The sequence below is a fragment of the Salmo salar genome, chromosome ssa27, assembly GCF_905237065.1.
Source record: "Salmo salar chromosome ssa27, Ssal_v3.1, whole genome shotgun sequence".
Classification (NCBI taxonomy): domain Eukaryota; kingdom Metazoa; phylum Chordata; class Actinopteri; order Salmoniformes; family Salmonidae; genus Salmo; species Salmo salar.
In genome coordinates, this window is record NC_059468.1 from 10,953,712 (window position 1) to 10,972,243 (window position 18,532).

At 43.4% G+C, this 18,532-nt stretch overlaps 1 protein-coding gene and 1 long non-coding RNA gene across 3 annotated transcripts in view; one reads left to right on the forward strand and one right to left on the reverse strand.

Moving 5' to 3' along the window:
• Positions 1-11,794, forward strand: part of LOC106588374 (tenascin-X) — a 28,487-nt gene extending 16,693 nt beyond the window's left edge. The window contains exons 7-18 of one of the 2 annotated variants that reach the window (XM_045709628.1): positions 334-3,096; positions 6,836-6,958; positions 7,067-7,210; positions 7,679-7,798; positions 8,080-8,232; positions 8,374-8,516; positions 8,635-8,767; positions 8,871-9,022; positions 9,301-9,397; positions 9,954-10,115; positions 10,309-10,472; positions 10,622-11,794. In XM_045709628.1, coding sequence (XP_045565584.1) covers positions 334-3,096; positions 6,836-6,958; positions 7,067-7,210; positions 7,679-7,798; positions 8,080-8,232; positions 8,374-8,516; positions 8,635-8,767; positions 8,871-9,022; positions 9,301-9,397; positions 9,954-10,115; positions 10,309-10,472; positions 10,622-10,720 — 4,253 coding nt within the window. In that variant the 3' untranslated portion in view covers positions 10,721-11,794. The remainder of the gene's footprint in view (positions 1-333; positions 3,097-6,835; positions 6,959-7,066; positions 7,211-7,678; positions 7,799-8,079; positions 8,233-8,373; positions 8,517-8,634; positions 8,768-8,870; positions 9,023-9,300; positions 9,398-9,953; positions 10,116-10,308; positions 10,473-10,621) is intronic. The other variant, XM_045709629.1, reaches the window with a different exon arrangement.
• Positions 8,301-17,553, reverse strand: LOC123730944 (uncharacterized). Its single transcript, XR_006762433.1, has 2 exons — positions 16,943-17,553; positions 8,301-8,488 (listed from the first exon to the last, which is right to left on the reverse strand). It is a non-coding gene; the product is annotated as an uncharacterized lncRNA (long non-coding RNA).
• Positions 17,554-18,532: the final 979 nt, after the last annotated feature.

An 18,532-nucleotide genomic window follows, 5' to 3' on the forward strand; every position in this document is an offset into this window, starting at 1 on the left:
TCCTTTCTTTCTTTTGTATGATTAATGCTGCTCTCTTTCTCGACAATAGTAGCACACACTTAACTCACAACATTGAATATTTCAGCACCCGAACAATGAATGGCAAGGTTGTGTTGATGACCAAATGTAATAATCTTTCCACTTCTCTTTGCAGGTTTGGACAGCACATAGGCCAACTATTTATTGCACTAATGTCAATGCAGGTGTTGTTGGAAAGAATACTTTTTCGAATTGTTCAGTTCAAAGATAATATTTGTGACTTTCCCATTTGGATCTAACAGTGCTTCCCTCCTGTAGTATCTTTGATTCCAAACAATCGCTTCATGCCTTTAGGAAAATCCACAAAGACAATATCCAGGGTGACCATGCCGGTAGCACCAGGAGTAGAAAGCCATGAGGGAGACTCAGCAGGGAATACAAATCCTGTGAAGGACATCTTCCACACGAAGGCCAAGGGTGAAGAACCAGAGAGGGTGAAGGATTGGAGTGGACCAGGCTCTGTAACAGTCGAAGGCACCAATGGAACCAGAGAGGACACATCTGTTAGAACCAGTACAAGACCACTTGTCAACAGAAACTACAGGGTTATACCTAAAACAGGTGATAGAATAACCTTGCCCAGGAAGCCATACATTGGAGGCTCTATCCATTTTAATGGTACAAGAGTTGGCCAGGGTGGGAGGAGAGTGGGTCACAGTCTTCTGAAAAAGCCTACAAGCAGAAATCCTTTGGTGGGGCCAAAGGTCAAGAAGACCTTGGATACTGACTCTAAACCAGAAAATCCCTTTGTTGGGGACAAGACTATAGCCTTAACTGTGAAAGAAACTAACCTGGAGACAAGTCCTCTTGGAGAAAAATATGAAACTTTGCCAAAGACATATCCTGTCAGAATCCTTCCTGTAAATGCCACTCCAAGCTCTGGTTCTGAACAAACAGTGATTCCTGGCTTAAAGGACCTACCCGATAGAAAAAAAGATACAGAGATTGAGCCAGGGCCAGGGACAGAGGGTTTGGAGCATACCACCACATCAGAAAAAAATACTACGGTTCACCCGAATGGGAAGAAATGTGTCAACAAGGTTAAATTGACACACAGGAAAGTCAATGTGACACGTAGAGAGAGAGTCATTGGAGGGAGGGTGAATGGCACAATAGTTCAAAGTAAACCCGCAACAGAGCAGGGTTTAGCTGAAAAAGAGGACAGTGCCCTAAAAGTGTCTGAAACAGGAGATTCAAAGACAACATTTCAGGAGCGTAACCTGGTAATTCACACACAGAGTGAAGCAGATGACATTCCTCCACACACCACACAAAGTCCTACATATCCAGCTTCCTCTTCACCAGTATCACCTACTTCCTACATGTCACTTTCTTCTTCAGCTCCCGCAAAACATGATGAATCAATGACCGGCATGGGTCAACCTATGACTGACAGAGACGTGGTGAATGCAAAGACTTTGCCTGTTCCACAATCATCCAACCTCCCTCCAGAGAGGGAGCCAACATCCTCCAGTGAATCAGAACAAAATGGTAAAGGACCATCTCCCTCCAACCCTGAGGACTCATACTCAGGTAAAGATCATGTTGCAGTAGCAGAAGTGGGTGTCAGCAAAGATGGAGAGAAAACCGCTAACGTGGGATTGTTCGGAACCAAACAAAACAAGACAAAGACTCTGAGAGTGGGCGGCTCACCACCTTTTCGCCGCCTACCTCCAAAGGGGCCCTACCAACGCCGCCCGAACCTAAATATGAGACCGTTTCAAAACAGGACACGTTCACCTTTTTCAGCTCCCACAAAACAAAATGAATCAAAGACCGGTACGGGTCAACCCATGACTGACAGACAACTAGTGTTTCCAAAGACATTAGCGGTTTCCCCAGCACAATCCTCAACCCTCCCTCCAGATGCTCAGCCAGAGAGAGCGCCAAAGTCCTCCAGTGAATCAGAACACAGTGGCAAAAGCTATTCATCATCATCCTCCACTTCAGAGGAATCAGACTTAACTAAAGAAAATGTTGCTGTGGCAGAGGATGGTATCAGCAGAGATGGGGACAGGGCAACTGACGTGGTGTCGTCTGGAACTGAACGGAACAGGTCAAAGACTCTGACACTGGGCAGCACACCACCCTTACGCCGTCTACCTCCGAAGGGGACCCAGCAACGCCGTCCACACCCAAATATGGGCGCATTCCCAAACAGGACACGAACAAACCTGAGACCCCCTCAGCATCCATCAAGAGGCCCCATACGCAGGCCTTTCCCACCTAAACTGACAAACAGGGACAACGGCATCACCATTCAAACCCCTCAACCAGGGGAGCAGGGCACCTACAGCACCAGCCAGAATGGCACAAACACAGACCTTAAGCCCAAAACTCTCCTCAAGAAAACAAATGCCACAGCTGGTAAAATAGCACGAGGTCAAACATACATAAGAAATAACAGTAGCTTGAGCCAAAGGGGCCAAGATTCAAAAACAGGCCATCCTGACCAAAGTAGCCAAGTGAGTAAGAATGCTGACTCAAGAGACAGCCCAAACCAGATAAATGGATCAGATGTCACTACTGCTGGAAAAACAGGCCAGCCTCTAAACTCAGTGGGGGTTCAAAGCATAACCTCAGGAGGGTTCATACTCGTTTGGGGAGCACCAGAGGGGATGTACAGAAATTTCATAGTAACCCGGGAAGAGCATGGAAGTAAGAATGAGGCAGAGAAAGAGGAGGAAAAGGAAGAGGAGGAGGGGGGGAGTGAGTCAGAGGAGGATAGGCAGGAGGAAGGGGAGGCGGAGGGACAAACAGAGAAGGAGAACAAGGGGAATGAGGAGGAAAGTGAAATGGGGGTGGGCCAAGGTAAGGAGGGCGGGGAGGAGAATACTGTTACCAATAGCAAAAGTGATAACCAAAGACAGAGCAGCGACAGTAATGCTACGGCTAAAGTTGATGACGGTGGTACAATCAAATTCTCCAAAGTCCTTCCTGGGTCGGCTCGCTCATTCCCATTCCAGAATCTCCATCCACAGACCCGCTATTCCCTGTCCGTGTTTGGGAAGGGTCCCGGACTACACTCCAAAATTCACAGACTCATCGTCAGCACAGGTACTGGCCATAGTTTAAACTCTACCAACCTCTACAAGGGTCCATTCATTATTGTTCAAATACAGGACTTCGCTTTTCTTGAACTATACAAGTTATTCCAGACACCCAAGGTAGATGCCGATACCTCCTCACACCATTTTAGGTGAGGTACACTTGCACAGCTGCTTGATCCATATCCATTTCAAGAGCCGTCACACTCTTGATACTGTAACTTCCTGAATTACAGTACTTCATCATGTCTGTCGTTAATTTGCATCATCTGCTTATTGATACCGTGAGCTGTTTCTTTTGGTTTGTCCTTGACAACCGAGGGCTTTTAATTAAAGCCATGTCCAAAGCTTTAATTACAAAATATGCAATGACCAAATAACCATGCATATGTGCTAATCAATTGTATTTCATGTTAACCCCTTGTTTATGCCATGTTGTGCAGTGATGCGTGCAACTGTGATGTGTGGTGTTCATACTGGGTGCATTGTGGAAAAACAGGGATGATTGCCAAAACACACAGGGGAAATGGGCAGTTGTTTACTGGGAAAATATTTGAAGTGCGTCCCATCAACAAATGTAATTTCTGAAATGTAATCCATAATCATTGCATTTGTAACAGTTGCAGATCCAGGTTTTTGATCAGTGATACAGCTTACACAATAAACACATAGTCTCCCTGGTCCATATACGACATATCATATACAGCCTGCGTTTTCCATTTTGTACATGTACAGTATGTCAACCCAAACACATCCATGTGTTACGTACAGTGCATTCAGAAAGGATTCATACCTCTTGACTTATTCCACATTTTGTTGTGCTACAGCTTGAATTCAAAATGGATTAAATCTTAGTTTTTTTTACCCATCTACACACAATACTGCAAATTGACGAAGTGAAAACATGTTTTTAGATTTTTTTTCAAATGTATTGAACATTAAATACAGTAATATGTCATTTACATAAGTATTCACACCCCTGAGTTAATACTTTGTAGAAGCACTTTCGGCAGCGATTACAGCTGTGAGTCTTTTTGGGGAAGTCTCTAAGAGCTTTGCACACCTGGATTGTACAATATTTGTCCATTATTCTTTGAAAAAAAATCTTCAAGCTCTGTCAAGTTGATTGTTGATCATTGCTAGTCAGCCATTTTCAAGCCGATTTAAGTCAAAACTGTAACTAGGCCACTCAGGAACATTCAATGTCATCTTGGTAAGCAACTCCAGTGTATATATGTCCTTGTGTTTGTTATTGTTCTGCTGAAAGGTGAATTTGTCTCCCAGTGTCTGTTGGAAAGCAGACAACCAGGTTTTCCTCTAGGATTTTGCCTGTGCTTATAGCTGTATTCCATTTCTTGTTTTGGAATATTTCTATTCTGTACAGGCTTCCTTCTTTTCACTCTGCTATTTAGGTTAGTATTATGGAGTAACTACAATGTTGTGGAGCCATCCTCAGTCCTCATTTCACAACCACTAAACACTAACCATTTTAAAATCACCATTGGCCTAATGGTGAAATCCCTAACCAGTTTCCTTCCTCTCCGGAAAATGAGTTAGGAAGGACGCCTCTATCTTTGTAGTAACTGGGTGTATTGATACACCATCCAAAGTATAATAATAAATTCACCATGCTCAAAGGGATATTCAGTGTCTGCTTTTAAAATTTGATTACCCTCTGTCAGGCTGTGGGTAACTGGTGCATGGAATCAGGCGCAGGAGAGCAGAGATGAGTGTACAAGGTAATTTATTCCATGAACAGCACCAGTATAAAAACAAATACTAAAGGTGCGTGAAATTACCAGTCACTCGTAAATAACGGCGTAAATACGAATCCGGCAAACAATACCAGCCAACAAGTAACGACCTGAACATTATATACAAACACGCACACAAACATGGGGGAAACAGAGGGTTAAATAATGAATATGTAATTGGGGAATAGAAACCAGGTGTGTAGAAAACAAAGACAAAACAAATGTTAAATGAAAAGTGGATCGGTGACGTCGAACAAGGAGAGGGACCGACTTCGGCGGAAGTCGTGAGACCCATCTACCAATAGGTGCCCTTCTTTGCGAGGCATTGGAAAACCTCCCTGGTCTTTGTCGTTGAATCTGTGTTTGAAATTCACTGCTCAACTGAGGGACCTTACAGATAATTGTATGTGTGGGTACAGAGATGAGGTAGTCATTCAAAAATCACGTTAAACACTATTATCGCACACAGAGGGAACCCATGCAACTTATTATATGACATGTTAAGCACATTTTGACAATCGTTTTGACTTTCTAAAATGTTCTACAAACAAAAATTCCACTTTGACATTATGGGGTTTTGCGTGTAAATCAGTGACACATCTCAATTTACTCAATTTTAAATGCAGGCTGTAACACAACAAAATGTTTCAAAAAAAAGTAAAATGGTGTGAATACTTTCTGAAGGCACTGTACTAATGAAAATGACTGATATTCATGAGACAATCTAAAAGACTTGAATCATTCAGCCACAACCGCCCTTCACTGCTGGTCTGATCTTCTCTCACTTAGGGTAAGCTTTAAGTCAGCAACCTTCATTGGCTCCCTTCATCACTCACAAAACCCAGGGTAAGACCATGGTTGGTCTCTATGGTTTTTCCTGATCTTAAGTGTGAAATGTACAGATTTTAATCCTATGAGTCTTTTTTATATATATAAAAAGAAGAAAATAATGAAATTCCACAAGGTTTTAACGATTAGCTCATTTTTTTTGTTGTTGTTTTTTTTCAGAGGGTGAGGTCTCAAATGTTATTTGGAATCATTATAGCAGGATTCTGCTCACTCAAGGTTGAAAATCTGTTGGTCAACACATTTCTTATTCCTTTGAAATTATTTTGCTTGCTTTATCTCTCTTATTCGTGTATTTAAAAAATGAGTGGTCAACTGTATTTGTTATCAATATCTTAAGATTTTTCCTTTCTTCTGTTATAACTATTTTAACTTTTTCTCTTTCCTGCCAACTTCTTTTTTTTTTTTTCAGGATCAAAAGACCAGATCAACATTAATATCTCATCCTTTTCCCTTGCTGCTTTCCAGGGTCCAACATCTGCATTTAACAGTGACACCTTTGTCTGTTTTAGTATATGCTGTACTGCGTATACTGTATATATGTTTGCACTGTACATATATACACAAACTCATTGGAGCACTAATAATAACAGCGTGAGTAAAGTATGGGTGCACCTACATTTTAGAGCATACCGACCACAGGAGGTTGGTGGCACCTGAATTGGGGAGGACGGGCTCGTGCAAATGGCTGGAGCAGAATTAGTGGAATGGTTTTAAATACATCAAACACGTGGTTTCCGTGTGTTTGATGCCATTCCATTTGCTCCGTTCCAGCCATTATTATGAGCCGTCCTCCCTCAGAAGCCTCCACTGATATTGACCTAATCTGTTACTTCTCCACACAAGTAGTAATGACTTACCTTCTCAAGTCTAACTTTTCTGTTTCTCAAATGTATTGTAGCTCTGTTTCCATGTACACTATTTTTACCTTCTTTCTTTCGTCCTGTTTTTATTTGTCTTTGTTTTTATGTCTTTCTTCCTGTTTTTATTTGTCTTTCTTTGTTTTTATGTCTTTCTTCCTGTTTTTATTTGTCTTTCTTTGTTTTTATGTCTTTCTCCCTGTTTTTATTTGTCTTTCTATATCTTTTTCCTTCTTTCGTTTCTCTTTTTCGCTCTCAATCACACATATCATTCCCGTGCCATGCCCAGGCCCAGAGCCTCCCTCAGGTCTTCTCTTCAGTGAAGTGACTGAGACGTCTTTCTCTGTGTCCTGGACCAAGCCAAACAGTCCAGTGAGTGGCTTCAAGGTCACCTACACTCACACACAGGAAGGTAGGACCTTACACAGACGTTCTGGAAGTCAACATCCTGACTGTTGAGTCATGTCACTTCACATCTGTAGAACACTTCATATTTCGCAATTTGTCCGCTCTATTCCAGGGGAGCCTGTCTCCGTAATGGTGGACTCTGGGGATTCCACACTGGCACTGTCAAAGCTCTCTCCGGGGTCCCCCTATGAGGTCAGTGTGATATCCGTCCTTGGACTGGACGAGAGCGATGCAATCAAAGACCTGGTTATGACACGTAAGTTTACTGTTGACTTTCAGTTTTAGGATTAATGTTAATTTACAGGAAATGATCAGATTATAAATTATAGTAAATTATCAAGACTATCGACATCCATTTTTTTTTGGTCCTTTGTGATGTCTCGGCCAACGAATTTAAGTTAAGCATTATATACCACATGAGTGATGTGTGTTTTGTTTCTTACTTTCGTGTGTGTTCTTCAATGGGTTCTGTGTTCTAATAATGGTTCTAGCAGGTGGCAGGACCTGGGAAAGATCTGTGCATTTTCATATTTTCTCAAAGGGTCTATTCTGGAGCCGCTTCAATTAAAATGTCTAAATACTTTTTTTTTTTGCAAGAATGAGATATCTATGTTCCATATGTTGCGAAATCCAATGATATATCAAAGGGGTTTGAATTCACACTGTGATAAATAACGCTCACTTTCTCATGCCTTCATTTTCTCACAACCCAAACCGATCTTAGTCCCTGACCCTCCAACGGATCTCCAGGCCATTAATGTCACAGACACCAAGGCCTTGCTGCTATGGCGACCAGCACTGGCAACGGTTGACCGTTATGTCATAGTTTATGGCTCTGAAAAAGGTAACGGGTATCACAGGTTGGATATTCATTACAACAATATCCTGTGGGACTTTTTAAACCCCTAGCCATATTAGAGCATTTCCCTTTCCAGTTGGAGCTTTCACAGGCCACAGGCATTCAAGATGAGATCATAATACTTGTGTTGGCCAGCCAGTTTATGACCACCCCAACAGCATTACAATATAAACACTGAGAAATAAATTAAATCCTGCTGCCTACCTCTCTCCCCTGCCACTCACCTGCTCTCTCTTTGCCGCTTACTTGTTTCTGTGTCAACCAAGGGTCAGATGATGTGAAGATCACTGTGTCGGGCAACGCGGCGGAGCAGCAGCTGAAGGACCTGCAGGGCTCCACTATGTACACCGTCAAGGTCACCAGTCAGTTGGGCAACCTGGACGGCGCTCCCGCCATCACTGTCTTCACCACCACCAGTGGTCAGTCCGCACACACTCTCAAACTACCCTAATGCTTTTAAACTATCAACTCACCCGAGACAGAGAAGAAAAGGAAGGCTGCTGTTTTTATTGAATCCCACAACTGAGCTTCTTGTGATTGTGTCCATGTCCATCTGGCAGGATCCGAGGGAGACGGGGAAGTCCCGCGTGACCTGAAGGCCAGTCAGGTGACTCCTCGCTCAGCGTTGCTGACGTGGAAACCACCCTCTGCCGCCGTGGGAAGCTACAAGCTGACCTATCAGACGGAGGGACAGGAGATGCAGGTAAGGAAGTGATTAAAAAGGTGGAGACAGACACACGTTCTATTTGATTCAGTACAGTACACTAGGACAAAATGCAACAAACACTGGTCTAGACAGATGAGCTTTTTCTTCTCAACAGGAGGTTACCATTGACGCCACAGTAACGGAGTTCAAGTTGACCAGGCTGCATCCCATGTCCAAGTACACCGTGCAGCTACAAGGGGAGAGGGGAGGGAGCTATACTGCTGCAATTTCCACTGAGTTCACCACAGGTAAGTGGTCAAATATATTTGACTAAACTGAACAAACGAAATACATACATCGAAAGCGCAGTTTCATAAAGTTGGTCTCTCTCTTTGATTTTTTTTCTCTCAGGGAATCTCCGGTACCCCTTCCCAAGTGACTGTTCCCAGGAGCTGCTGAACGGGATGCGTGAGTCTGGAGAGGTGGAGATCTTCCCAAAGGGAAGGCAGGGAAAACCAGTGTTGGTCTACTGCGACCAGGTGACTGATGGAGGCGGCTGGACGGTAAGAGAAGATGATTGTGAGAGGGACCACACAAAAACTATCTTGTGGTATTTCGTTAGTCCACTGTTGATACAGTCCCAAAAGGTTTTGCATGTCAGCAATCAAGTTTTCAAGATATTAGTCTATCTTGAAAACTTGATTGCTGACATGCAGAAAATGTTGGGACTGTATCAACAGTGAACTAACAAAACAAAAGACTGGCGTTTTACTTTAACTGACATGTTAAGGGTTGGTTTAGCATGGTATATGTCAGCTGTATGAGCGTGTGTGTATTACAGGTCTTCCAGAGAAGGATGGATGGGAAAACTGACTTCTTCCAAGGTTGGAAGAACTACAGCAAAGGATTTGGAGAACTGAGTGGGGAATTTTGGCTGGGTGAGAGTCATTTGTCACGCGAAGTTTGTTTTCACCCGCTTCAGCAGCAGTGCACCAGCATAACATCAAACAGAACTGCTACATTGACGACACAAAAGCTAAACCATGTCAATTTTACGTAAACAGTGCAAGCCCTCATGACAGATCAACTCTGTAAATAGACCCATTGCTAGGCAGAGAAATTAAACAGTGCAATGCCAGATGAGAAGGATCAATTTAATATGGAAACGTATGGCAAGAGGGTAGAAAAAAGCAGACTACTGGCACTATTGGTGCACAAACAGAAGGAAAACCAAGAGCAGTAGCAGAGGGCCTATCACTCATCAAAGCCCTTTCACTTTATTGGAGCAATTGGCTGAGCATTAGTGCCGGTAGCACACTATCCACTATTCTAACGTTGAGGAGCATCATGGTCTACTGCGCAGATCTGATGAAAATAATAGTCTTCGGCGCCCCCTAGAGGCAATACATATAGTTTACTACAGTTGGCTTGGCAGTAAGCAGTTTTTTGTGTGCTATAACACCTTCTTTCCCACTCATCTCCATCCGTATATAGGTAATGAGAACCTACACAATCTAACCAGCATGGCACCAATGACCCTACGTGTGGACCTCCGTGCAGGGGACGAATCCGTGTTTGCCAAGTACTCCACGTTCATGGTGGACACTGTTAGGAGGAACTACGCTCTCAAAGTGTCTGGGTACAGCGGTACAGCAGGTATGAACAGAATCTGTCCACTAAACATGATTGACCTCTTATTGTGCATATTTCCACATAATCATTAAACCCCATCGTTTATTTTCTCTCCTTTTCCCTCTATTCCACACCTACTGTTTCCCCTCCTCACACCTGCCATCCGTCTTTCCACTCGATCTCCCTTTTCCCCTATCTACTTTTTTCGTCCCGGTAGGTGACTCTATGAGTTACCACAACGGGCGCATGTTCTCTACCAGAGACAGAGACCCCGCGCCTTTCATCACCCGCTGCGCCATGTCCTATAGGGGGGGTTGGTGGTATAAGAACTGCCACCAGGCCAACCTTAATGGCCTCTACGACACCAATGTCAATCACCAGGTAATCCCAGCTGACTTCATACCTCCTTTCACTATTTCAGAGTCTAAATCACCAAATGAATCTAAGTCATGTAATCTAAGTCGTCAACTACTACAATCAGTTACATTTTTGGGGTGGTTTGTTGACTGAATTGTTTCTTTGTGTCTCAGGGTTTGATCTGGACTGCCTGGAAAGGCAAGGATTATTCCGTCCCTTTCACTGAGATGAAGCTCAGACCAACATCTTTCACCCCTCCAACTCAGGGGTAATGACAAAGTGGTGGACAGAAAATGAGAAGGGGAGAGAGGCACACTTTATGAACACACACACACACACAGCCAGGTAACTGCCAAAATAAAGGAAACACAAACAGATAGTGTCTTAATAGGGCATTGGGCCATCACGAGCCAGAACAGCTTCAATGCACCTTGGCATTGATTCTACAAGTGTCTGGAACTCTTATGTAGGGAGGCGACACCATTCATCCAGAGAAATTCCATAATTTGGTGTTTTTTGATGTTGGTGGAAAACGCTGTCTCAGAAACTCCCATAAGTGTTCAAATGGGTTGAGATATGGTGACTGACACACACACACACACACACACACACACACACACACACACACACACACACTTTAAACCTCCTATGCTCCTTTGAGACCCCTCCTTCAAAGTCACTGAGATCTCTTCTTCTAGCCATGGTAGCCAAAATAATGGGGCAACTGGGCATTTTTATACATGACCCTAAGCATGATGGGATGTTAATTGCTTAATTAACTCAGGAACCACACCTGTGTGGAAGAACTTGCTTTCAATATACCTTGTATCCCTTGTTTACTCAAGTGTTTCCTTCATTTGGCCAGTTTCCTGTACATAAGCACACAGGCAAACACACTCAATCCCACATGCATACACAGTACATCCACCTATTAGCTATAGTTGAAAAATCTCCAAATGCCTTTCTCTCCAGACTAAAGCGATTCGATTTTTTCAAAATGTATAAAGGACAGTTATCCATCCGTATGTTATATTGTACAGTTTCTAGATTATCTTTGCAATGTCCTTTATTTTTTTTACTCAAAGTGTTGTGGCACCCCTCGCGTCAGCTGTAAAAATGTATGCACTGTCCCCTCGCTATGATGGTACAACCGTGGAAATGAGCGGGTGAATAATGGAGATTTGTTTGTACTTGACTGGTAATTCTCAAGTTGTGTCCTTTGTCTTATTTGTGGTTGTATGTCCTGTATTTTCTGTTGCCCCAATTCTCAAATTGTAGTTGCAACAATAATAAAATAATGGTGGAACATAGGCAGCAGAAGCCGCTAACTAAAATGATTTTATTGATTTTTTGCTTTCTGTTTTCGTGTATTATGTCTGCTTCCAGTATTGTAAATGGGCTAATAGTTCAACATCAGTCTTTATTTACATTGCGGACACAAACTGCACTCGGTGTACCATTATATGAGCAAGTACTGTATGTAAGTGAGGTTCTCATTGATAGCTAGGTGTTAGATTTGGAGACCTTGAAGATAAACTGCACAGTGACAAAATGTGTTACAATACACAGTTATTTTTTATGTTGAATACCAACCCTCCTCACTCTACCAAACTCCCCAGTTAGTCCCAATTTATGTATTATTTATTTATTTTTTATTTCACCTTGATTTAACCAGGTAGGCCAGTTGAGAATAAGTTCAAATTTACAACTGCAACCTGGCCAAGAGAAAGCAAAGCAGTGCGACACAAACACAGAGTTACACATGGGATAAACAAACGTACAGTCAATAACGCAATAGAAAAATCTGTATACAGTGTGTGCAAATGTAGTAAGATTAGGGAGGTAAGGCAATAAATAGGCCGTAGTGGCGAAATAATTACAATATAGCAATTAACACTGGAGTGATAGATGTGCAGATGATGAATGTGCAAGTAGAGATACTGGGGTGCAAGTAGAGATACTGGGGTGCCCAAACCATCTCAATTGGGTGATAGTCCCACTAAGCGCAAACCAGATGGGATGGCGTATTCCTGCAGAATGCTGTGGTAGCCATGTTGGTTAAGTGTGCCTTGAATTCAAAATCAATCACAGACAGTGTCACCAGCAAAGCACCCCCACACCATAACACATTCTCCTCCAAGCTTCACGGTGGGAACCACACATGCAGAGATCCTCCATTCACCTACTCTGCGTCTCACAGACACGGCAGTTAGAACCAAAAATCTCAAATTTGGACTCATCAGACCAAAGGACAGATTTTCACAGTCTAATGTCCATGTCCTCGTGTTTCTTGGCCCAAGCACGTCTCTTGTTCTCACTGGTGTCCTTTAGTAGTGGTTTCTTTGCAGCAATTCGACTATCAAGGCCTGATTCATGCAGACTCCCCAGAACAGTTGATGTTGAGATGTTTCTGTTACTTGAACTCTGTGAACCATTTATTTGGGCTGCAATCTGAGGTGCAGTTAACTCTAATGAACTTATCCTCTGCAGCAGAGGTAACTCTGGGTCTTCCTTTCCTGTGGTGTTCCTCATGAGAGCCAGTTTCATCATAGCGCTTGATGGTTTTTGCGACTGCACTTGAAGAAACTTTCAAAGTTTTTGAAATTTTCCAGATTGACTGACCTTCATGTCTTAAAGTAATGATTGTCTGTCGTTTCTCTTTGCTTATTTGAGCTGCTCTTGCCATAATATGGACTTGGTCTTTTACCAAATAGGGCTATCTTCTGTATCCCCTATCTTGTCACAACACAACTGATTGGCTTAAACGCATTAAAAAGGAAAGAAATTCCACAAATGAACTTTTAACAAGGCACACCTGTTAATTAAAATGCATTCCAGGTGACTACCTCATGAAGCTGGTTAAGAGAATGCCAAGTGTGTGCAAAGTTGTCATCAAGGCAAAGGGTGGCTACTTTAAAGAATGTAAAATATAAAATATATTTGGATTTGTTTAACACTTTGTTGGTTACTACATGATTCCATATGTGTTATTTCATAGTTTTGATGTCTTCACTATTATTCAAAAATATAGAAAATAGTAAAAAAAATGGGATGAGTAGGTGTGTCCAAACTTTTGACTGGTACTTTACTTTCAAAATCCCTGTCAGTTCTTTCATTTACTTGCAGCAAGCCGTTGCCAACCCACTTGAGTCACCTAGGCGACATGGCTACAACATGGACAAATTAGAACAAGTAACGGGAATAACACCCTTCTGGCTCAATGTGGCAGAGAGATTCATCAACGATGTGTGCGATAATGTCTTTCAAGATCTGCAGTATTACAAGTCTAATGGGATCCCTGTAGATCTCTCTGATTTCGCTTCATTTCAAGATGTTGGAGATAAGAGAGTCTTTAAGCAGTGGGAGGACTACACAACAGACGAGTTTACCTTGATTGTTGGCCGTCTGACTGGGCTCGTCCTCAATAACCTCATGGATAAGTTCATGAAGGAGTGCCGAGGGGACATCAGTAAGCACGAGTGTCTGACAGACCTAGGTTTCAACATGGACGTCTGCAATTTTCTTCGTGGATGGGCGGATTTCGCAGTCAGCATGACCGTGGTAAACGGACAGGGGATCAGTCGCACTCCGGGACCACTGTCCATGCCCGCCTGTTGGCCAAGGCGCCATTGTCGACCAACGCCGTGGCCCGAGAGTGCTCTCAAATCCACAAAAACTGGTGTAGAGGAGAGAGCAGGAGTCAACAGAACAGCCAACTCTGGATCAGAATCATCTGGGCCCTTAGTCACCAATAACCACAGTCAGGTAGCCAGTAGCACACAGAGGCGCCCCAAATTGCAGCAGGGACAGAAAGAGATCACAGGTTTAGTGACCCAAACAGTTCTACGGTCGATTGCTGATCTTGGAAGGCATGGATATCTACCCAACACCATCCACTGGACATCGTTCATCCTCTGACAAGAAACAAAATGAGCATACTGCATTTCTGTTCTAGCAAAAAGCTCAAATTTGGCAATAAAGACATTAAACAAAGAAAATCTTGGTTCCTTTACCAATTATTCCCGTACCAATTATTGTCGATATGGGTGTTGAGATTTGCAATAAGCCTAAATATTGCAAATTGTCGTTTCTTTTTTTGTCATGATGCATTTTTTTGTTTTCTTTATGAAGGTCAATATCACGGAAAGCTCATGCTACTGCTCCATTACTAATTAGATTAGTAAAATGTTGGTATTTTTTGTTGTTGATTAGAGCCTTTACAATGTTGCCCTTAATGCCATTGCACAGTGGCCTAGCAGCAGACGTTCTTCAACTGAACAGCCTATGAACACTGTGGACTCTGTTTGCACATGGACAGCTCCCAGTGCTGAATTGCTCAACTCAGAATGTGGGCCTGCTTCAACATTAGTTACCCCAAACCAAATCTAATTGTCATTCTGGAGCAGGGGAAAGAACTGAACATAAAAGGGACATAAATCAGTGAGGTGTCTTCTGCTTCACATTCCTTATCAAGCCACAATAGGGCCCTCCATTCTCATTGCACGTGGTGCGGCATGCCGTGGTCATCTCAGTCAGATAGTATACGTGGAAAGGATGAAAGAGTCGCTGGCCTTTTATCAATTAGATTGGCTCACCTCCTGCGTCCTCTCTCCTCCATCCTCCTTTTGGAAAAGGGTCAAGGTTAATTGTACAAAACCCCGCCCACTCTCCTCCTACCTGGAGGGGAGCCCTCCCCTCATTGGTCGCCACACACCTCCATCAAAGCTTGTTAAGAACAATCACGTCCACCTGAAAGAGGCGGAGCTACCCCTTTAAATGCCCCACCTGCAGTCGCTCGTCCCCTTTCAACCAAACAGCACGGCCCACTAGAGATGCATTACTGACTGTGCATATTGTATGACTATGGTGCATGGCGACCAAGGTATTTAATTCCGATTTGTGAATTTAAGTGCACTTCCCTTATTTGCCAATTGTGTAACGCTAGTGTTTTGAGTATTTATTTTGGGTATGTTTGTCCTTTCTACCATGCGCCTCTGTTTTACATTAAAATAATTTCTGTCTGTGCCTCGACATCCATTTCTCACCCTCTGCATCTTTCAGCTGTGACATTTTTCACCAGCTGTGACATTTTACCTTTAGAAGCCTACAGACTTGTTTCAATAAAAATTCAGACTACCCTCTCCTTGTGTTCTTGCAGACATGCCCATTATCTCCTACCCAGTCTGTTAGTTTACAGTAACTGATACGAGGCAGCGAAGAGCGAAAGTGGACAAACGCGCTTGTATGAAAACTCTTCAAATTGCACGTCATCAGGCAAATGTGTCCAGGGGACATGGGGAGCTATTCTGCAGCCTGATGGTCTGGAGGTAGAAGCTATTGGCCAGTGACAGTTTTTGCTATGGTAATGCCCACGTCTGAGTGATGGAAGCGGGGAGAACAGGCCGTGGCTGAGGTCCCTGATCTTGGCCTTCCTGTGACACCTGGTGTTGTCGACGTCCTAGAGGGCAGGCAGTGTGCACCAATTAGTGCTTTTGGCTGAGTGTACCACCCTCTAGAGCCTTGTGGTCAGCGGCGGTGGAGTTGCCGTACCAGGCTGTGATGCAACTGACAGTATGCTCTCGATGGTGCTCCTGTGGAACACTTGGCCCTCTGGGACAGGCCGAATTTCAACTTTCTGCGGTTGAGTTGCTGTCGTGTCACCATGGTGTCTGTGGTTTGACCATTCTGACTCCTGAGATGTGGATGCCGAGAAACTGAAGCTTTCCGTCTCCGCTGGCCCAGTTGATGAGGATGGGGCGTGCCCAGCCTGATTCCTCCTGAAGTCCACAATCGGCTCCTTTTTGTTTTGCTGATGTTGAGGGAGAGGTTGTTTATGCCGTCACTGCCTACCTCTCTGTAGGCTCTAACATTGCTGGTAATCAGGACTACTACTGTTGTGGTGTTAACTTGGAGTTGGAACTGCGAGGCCACGCAGTCGTGGCTACACAGGAGGGGACTGAGGATGCCCCCTTGTGGGGGCCCCCGGTGTTGATGATCCGTGTGGAGGTGATGTTGCCTACCTTCACCACCTGGGGGTGGTCCATCAGGAAGTCCAGGACAGTTGTATATGGAGGGGTTCAGGGCTGTGAGCATAGTGGGTACTATGGTATTGACGACTGAGCTGTAGTTGAACAATATCCTCACATATGCTTTCCTTTTGTCCAGGTGGGTGAGGGCAGTGTAATGGCGATTGCGCCGTCCGTGGAGCTGTCGGGGCGGTAGGTGTACTGGAGGTAATGTGGTCTTTAGCTAGCCTTTTGATGCACAGGCAGCCCAATTCAGATTTGTTTTATTAATTGGTCGTTTGACCAATCAGATCAGCTCTGAAAAAGATCTGATGTGATTGGTCAAGACCAATAGTGGGAAATAGTGGGATCAGAATTTGGCTGCCTGTCTAAACGCAGCAAGAGGGACACAATTTTCCATTTGACCAGTGGTGGGGTACTGTCCTGGCCACACATAAATCAGAAACCACACCCTAGCTACACGTATACCTGCCATGTCTACAAGTCTCCTGAAATGAGGCTTTCAACTTGGTGGCAGACTTCTCCCTGCCGAGGATGTTTCTGCTACCAAAGCAGGAGACCTGACATCCATCCATCCCTGTGCAACATGAAGACAGAGAAAATATAAAAAAGTTCCCTTTAGCCTACATATAATTATGTTGAGAAAGTGTTGCATTTCAAACTAATATTAAACATACAGTACATTTACACAGACATTGTCACTTCCATAACATGCCCCACACTCCAAACTGGTACCTCACAAATAGCCTAGGCTATGCCATTGATAGCATGACCGTAGATGGCATGTTAACTTTTTTAATCACGCTATAGACATGCATATAAAATGTAGTAGGCTTATTCACACTCCACCCCTTTTTCATTGCTGCTTTCATTTTGTTCTATAATTAACACCTTTGGAAAATGAACAGCTGCAGAATTGGTACAAACAGCAGGTTGTGAACCTATTTTAGGCCGCCTATCTGGTATCCTTGTGACATCCCTAACCCATGGACCCCAAACCGTCTGCACGCGTGCGCCATCGTGCATAAATGTATTTTGTCCCCAACACCAAACGCGATCACGACACGCAGGTTAAAATATCAAAACAAACTCAACCAATTATATAAATTTGGGGACAGGTCGAAAAGCATTAAACATTTATGGCAATTTAGCTAGCTTGCACTTGCTAGCTAATTTGTCCTTTTTAGCTAGCTTGCTGTTGCTAGCTAATTTGTCCTGGGATATAAACACTGAGTTATTTTACCTGAAATGCACAAGGTCCTCTACTTTGCCAATTAATCCACACATAAAACGGTCAACCGAATCGTTTCTAGTCATCTCTCCTCCTTCCAGGCCTTTTCTTCTCTTGGCTTTATATTGCGGTTGGCAACTTTCATAAATTAGGTGGTGATTGGCATCTAAACTTTCATAGTATTACCACTACGACTGGCAACAAAGTTCATCTTTCAATCACCCACGTGGGTATAACCAATGAGATGTCACGTGGGTACCTGCTTCTATAAACCAATGATATGGGAGAGGCAGGACTTGCAGCGCGATCTGCGCATTCGTTGGCAGTGTGGGTGCAATAATTGAACATAGATTTCTAAATTTATTTGCAGAGAATGGTGTTGTCAGGGAAATAGAAGTCAGAAATAGAACTGACACAGATCGCACTGCAAGTCCTGCCTCTCCTTATTGGTTTATAGAAGCAGGTACCCACGTGCCATCATTGGTTATACCCAGTGGTTGACTTAGACGAACGAGGTCAGTGGCGGTAATGCACCTAATTTATGAAAGTTGCCAATCGCAATATAAAGCCATGAGAAGAAAAAGCCTGGAAGGAGGAGATATGACTAGAAACGTTTCGGTTGACTGTTTTATGTGTGGATTAATTGTCAGAGTAGAGGACCTTGTGCATTTCAGGTAAAATAACAACTCAATGTTTATATCCCAGAACAAATTAGCTAGCTAAAAAGGACAAATTAGCTAGCAAGTGCAAGCTAACTAGTTAAATAACCATATGTGTTTAATGCTTTTCGACCTGTCCCCAAATTAATGTCATTGGTTCAGAATTTG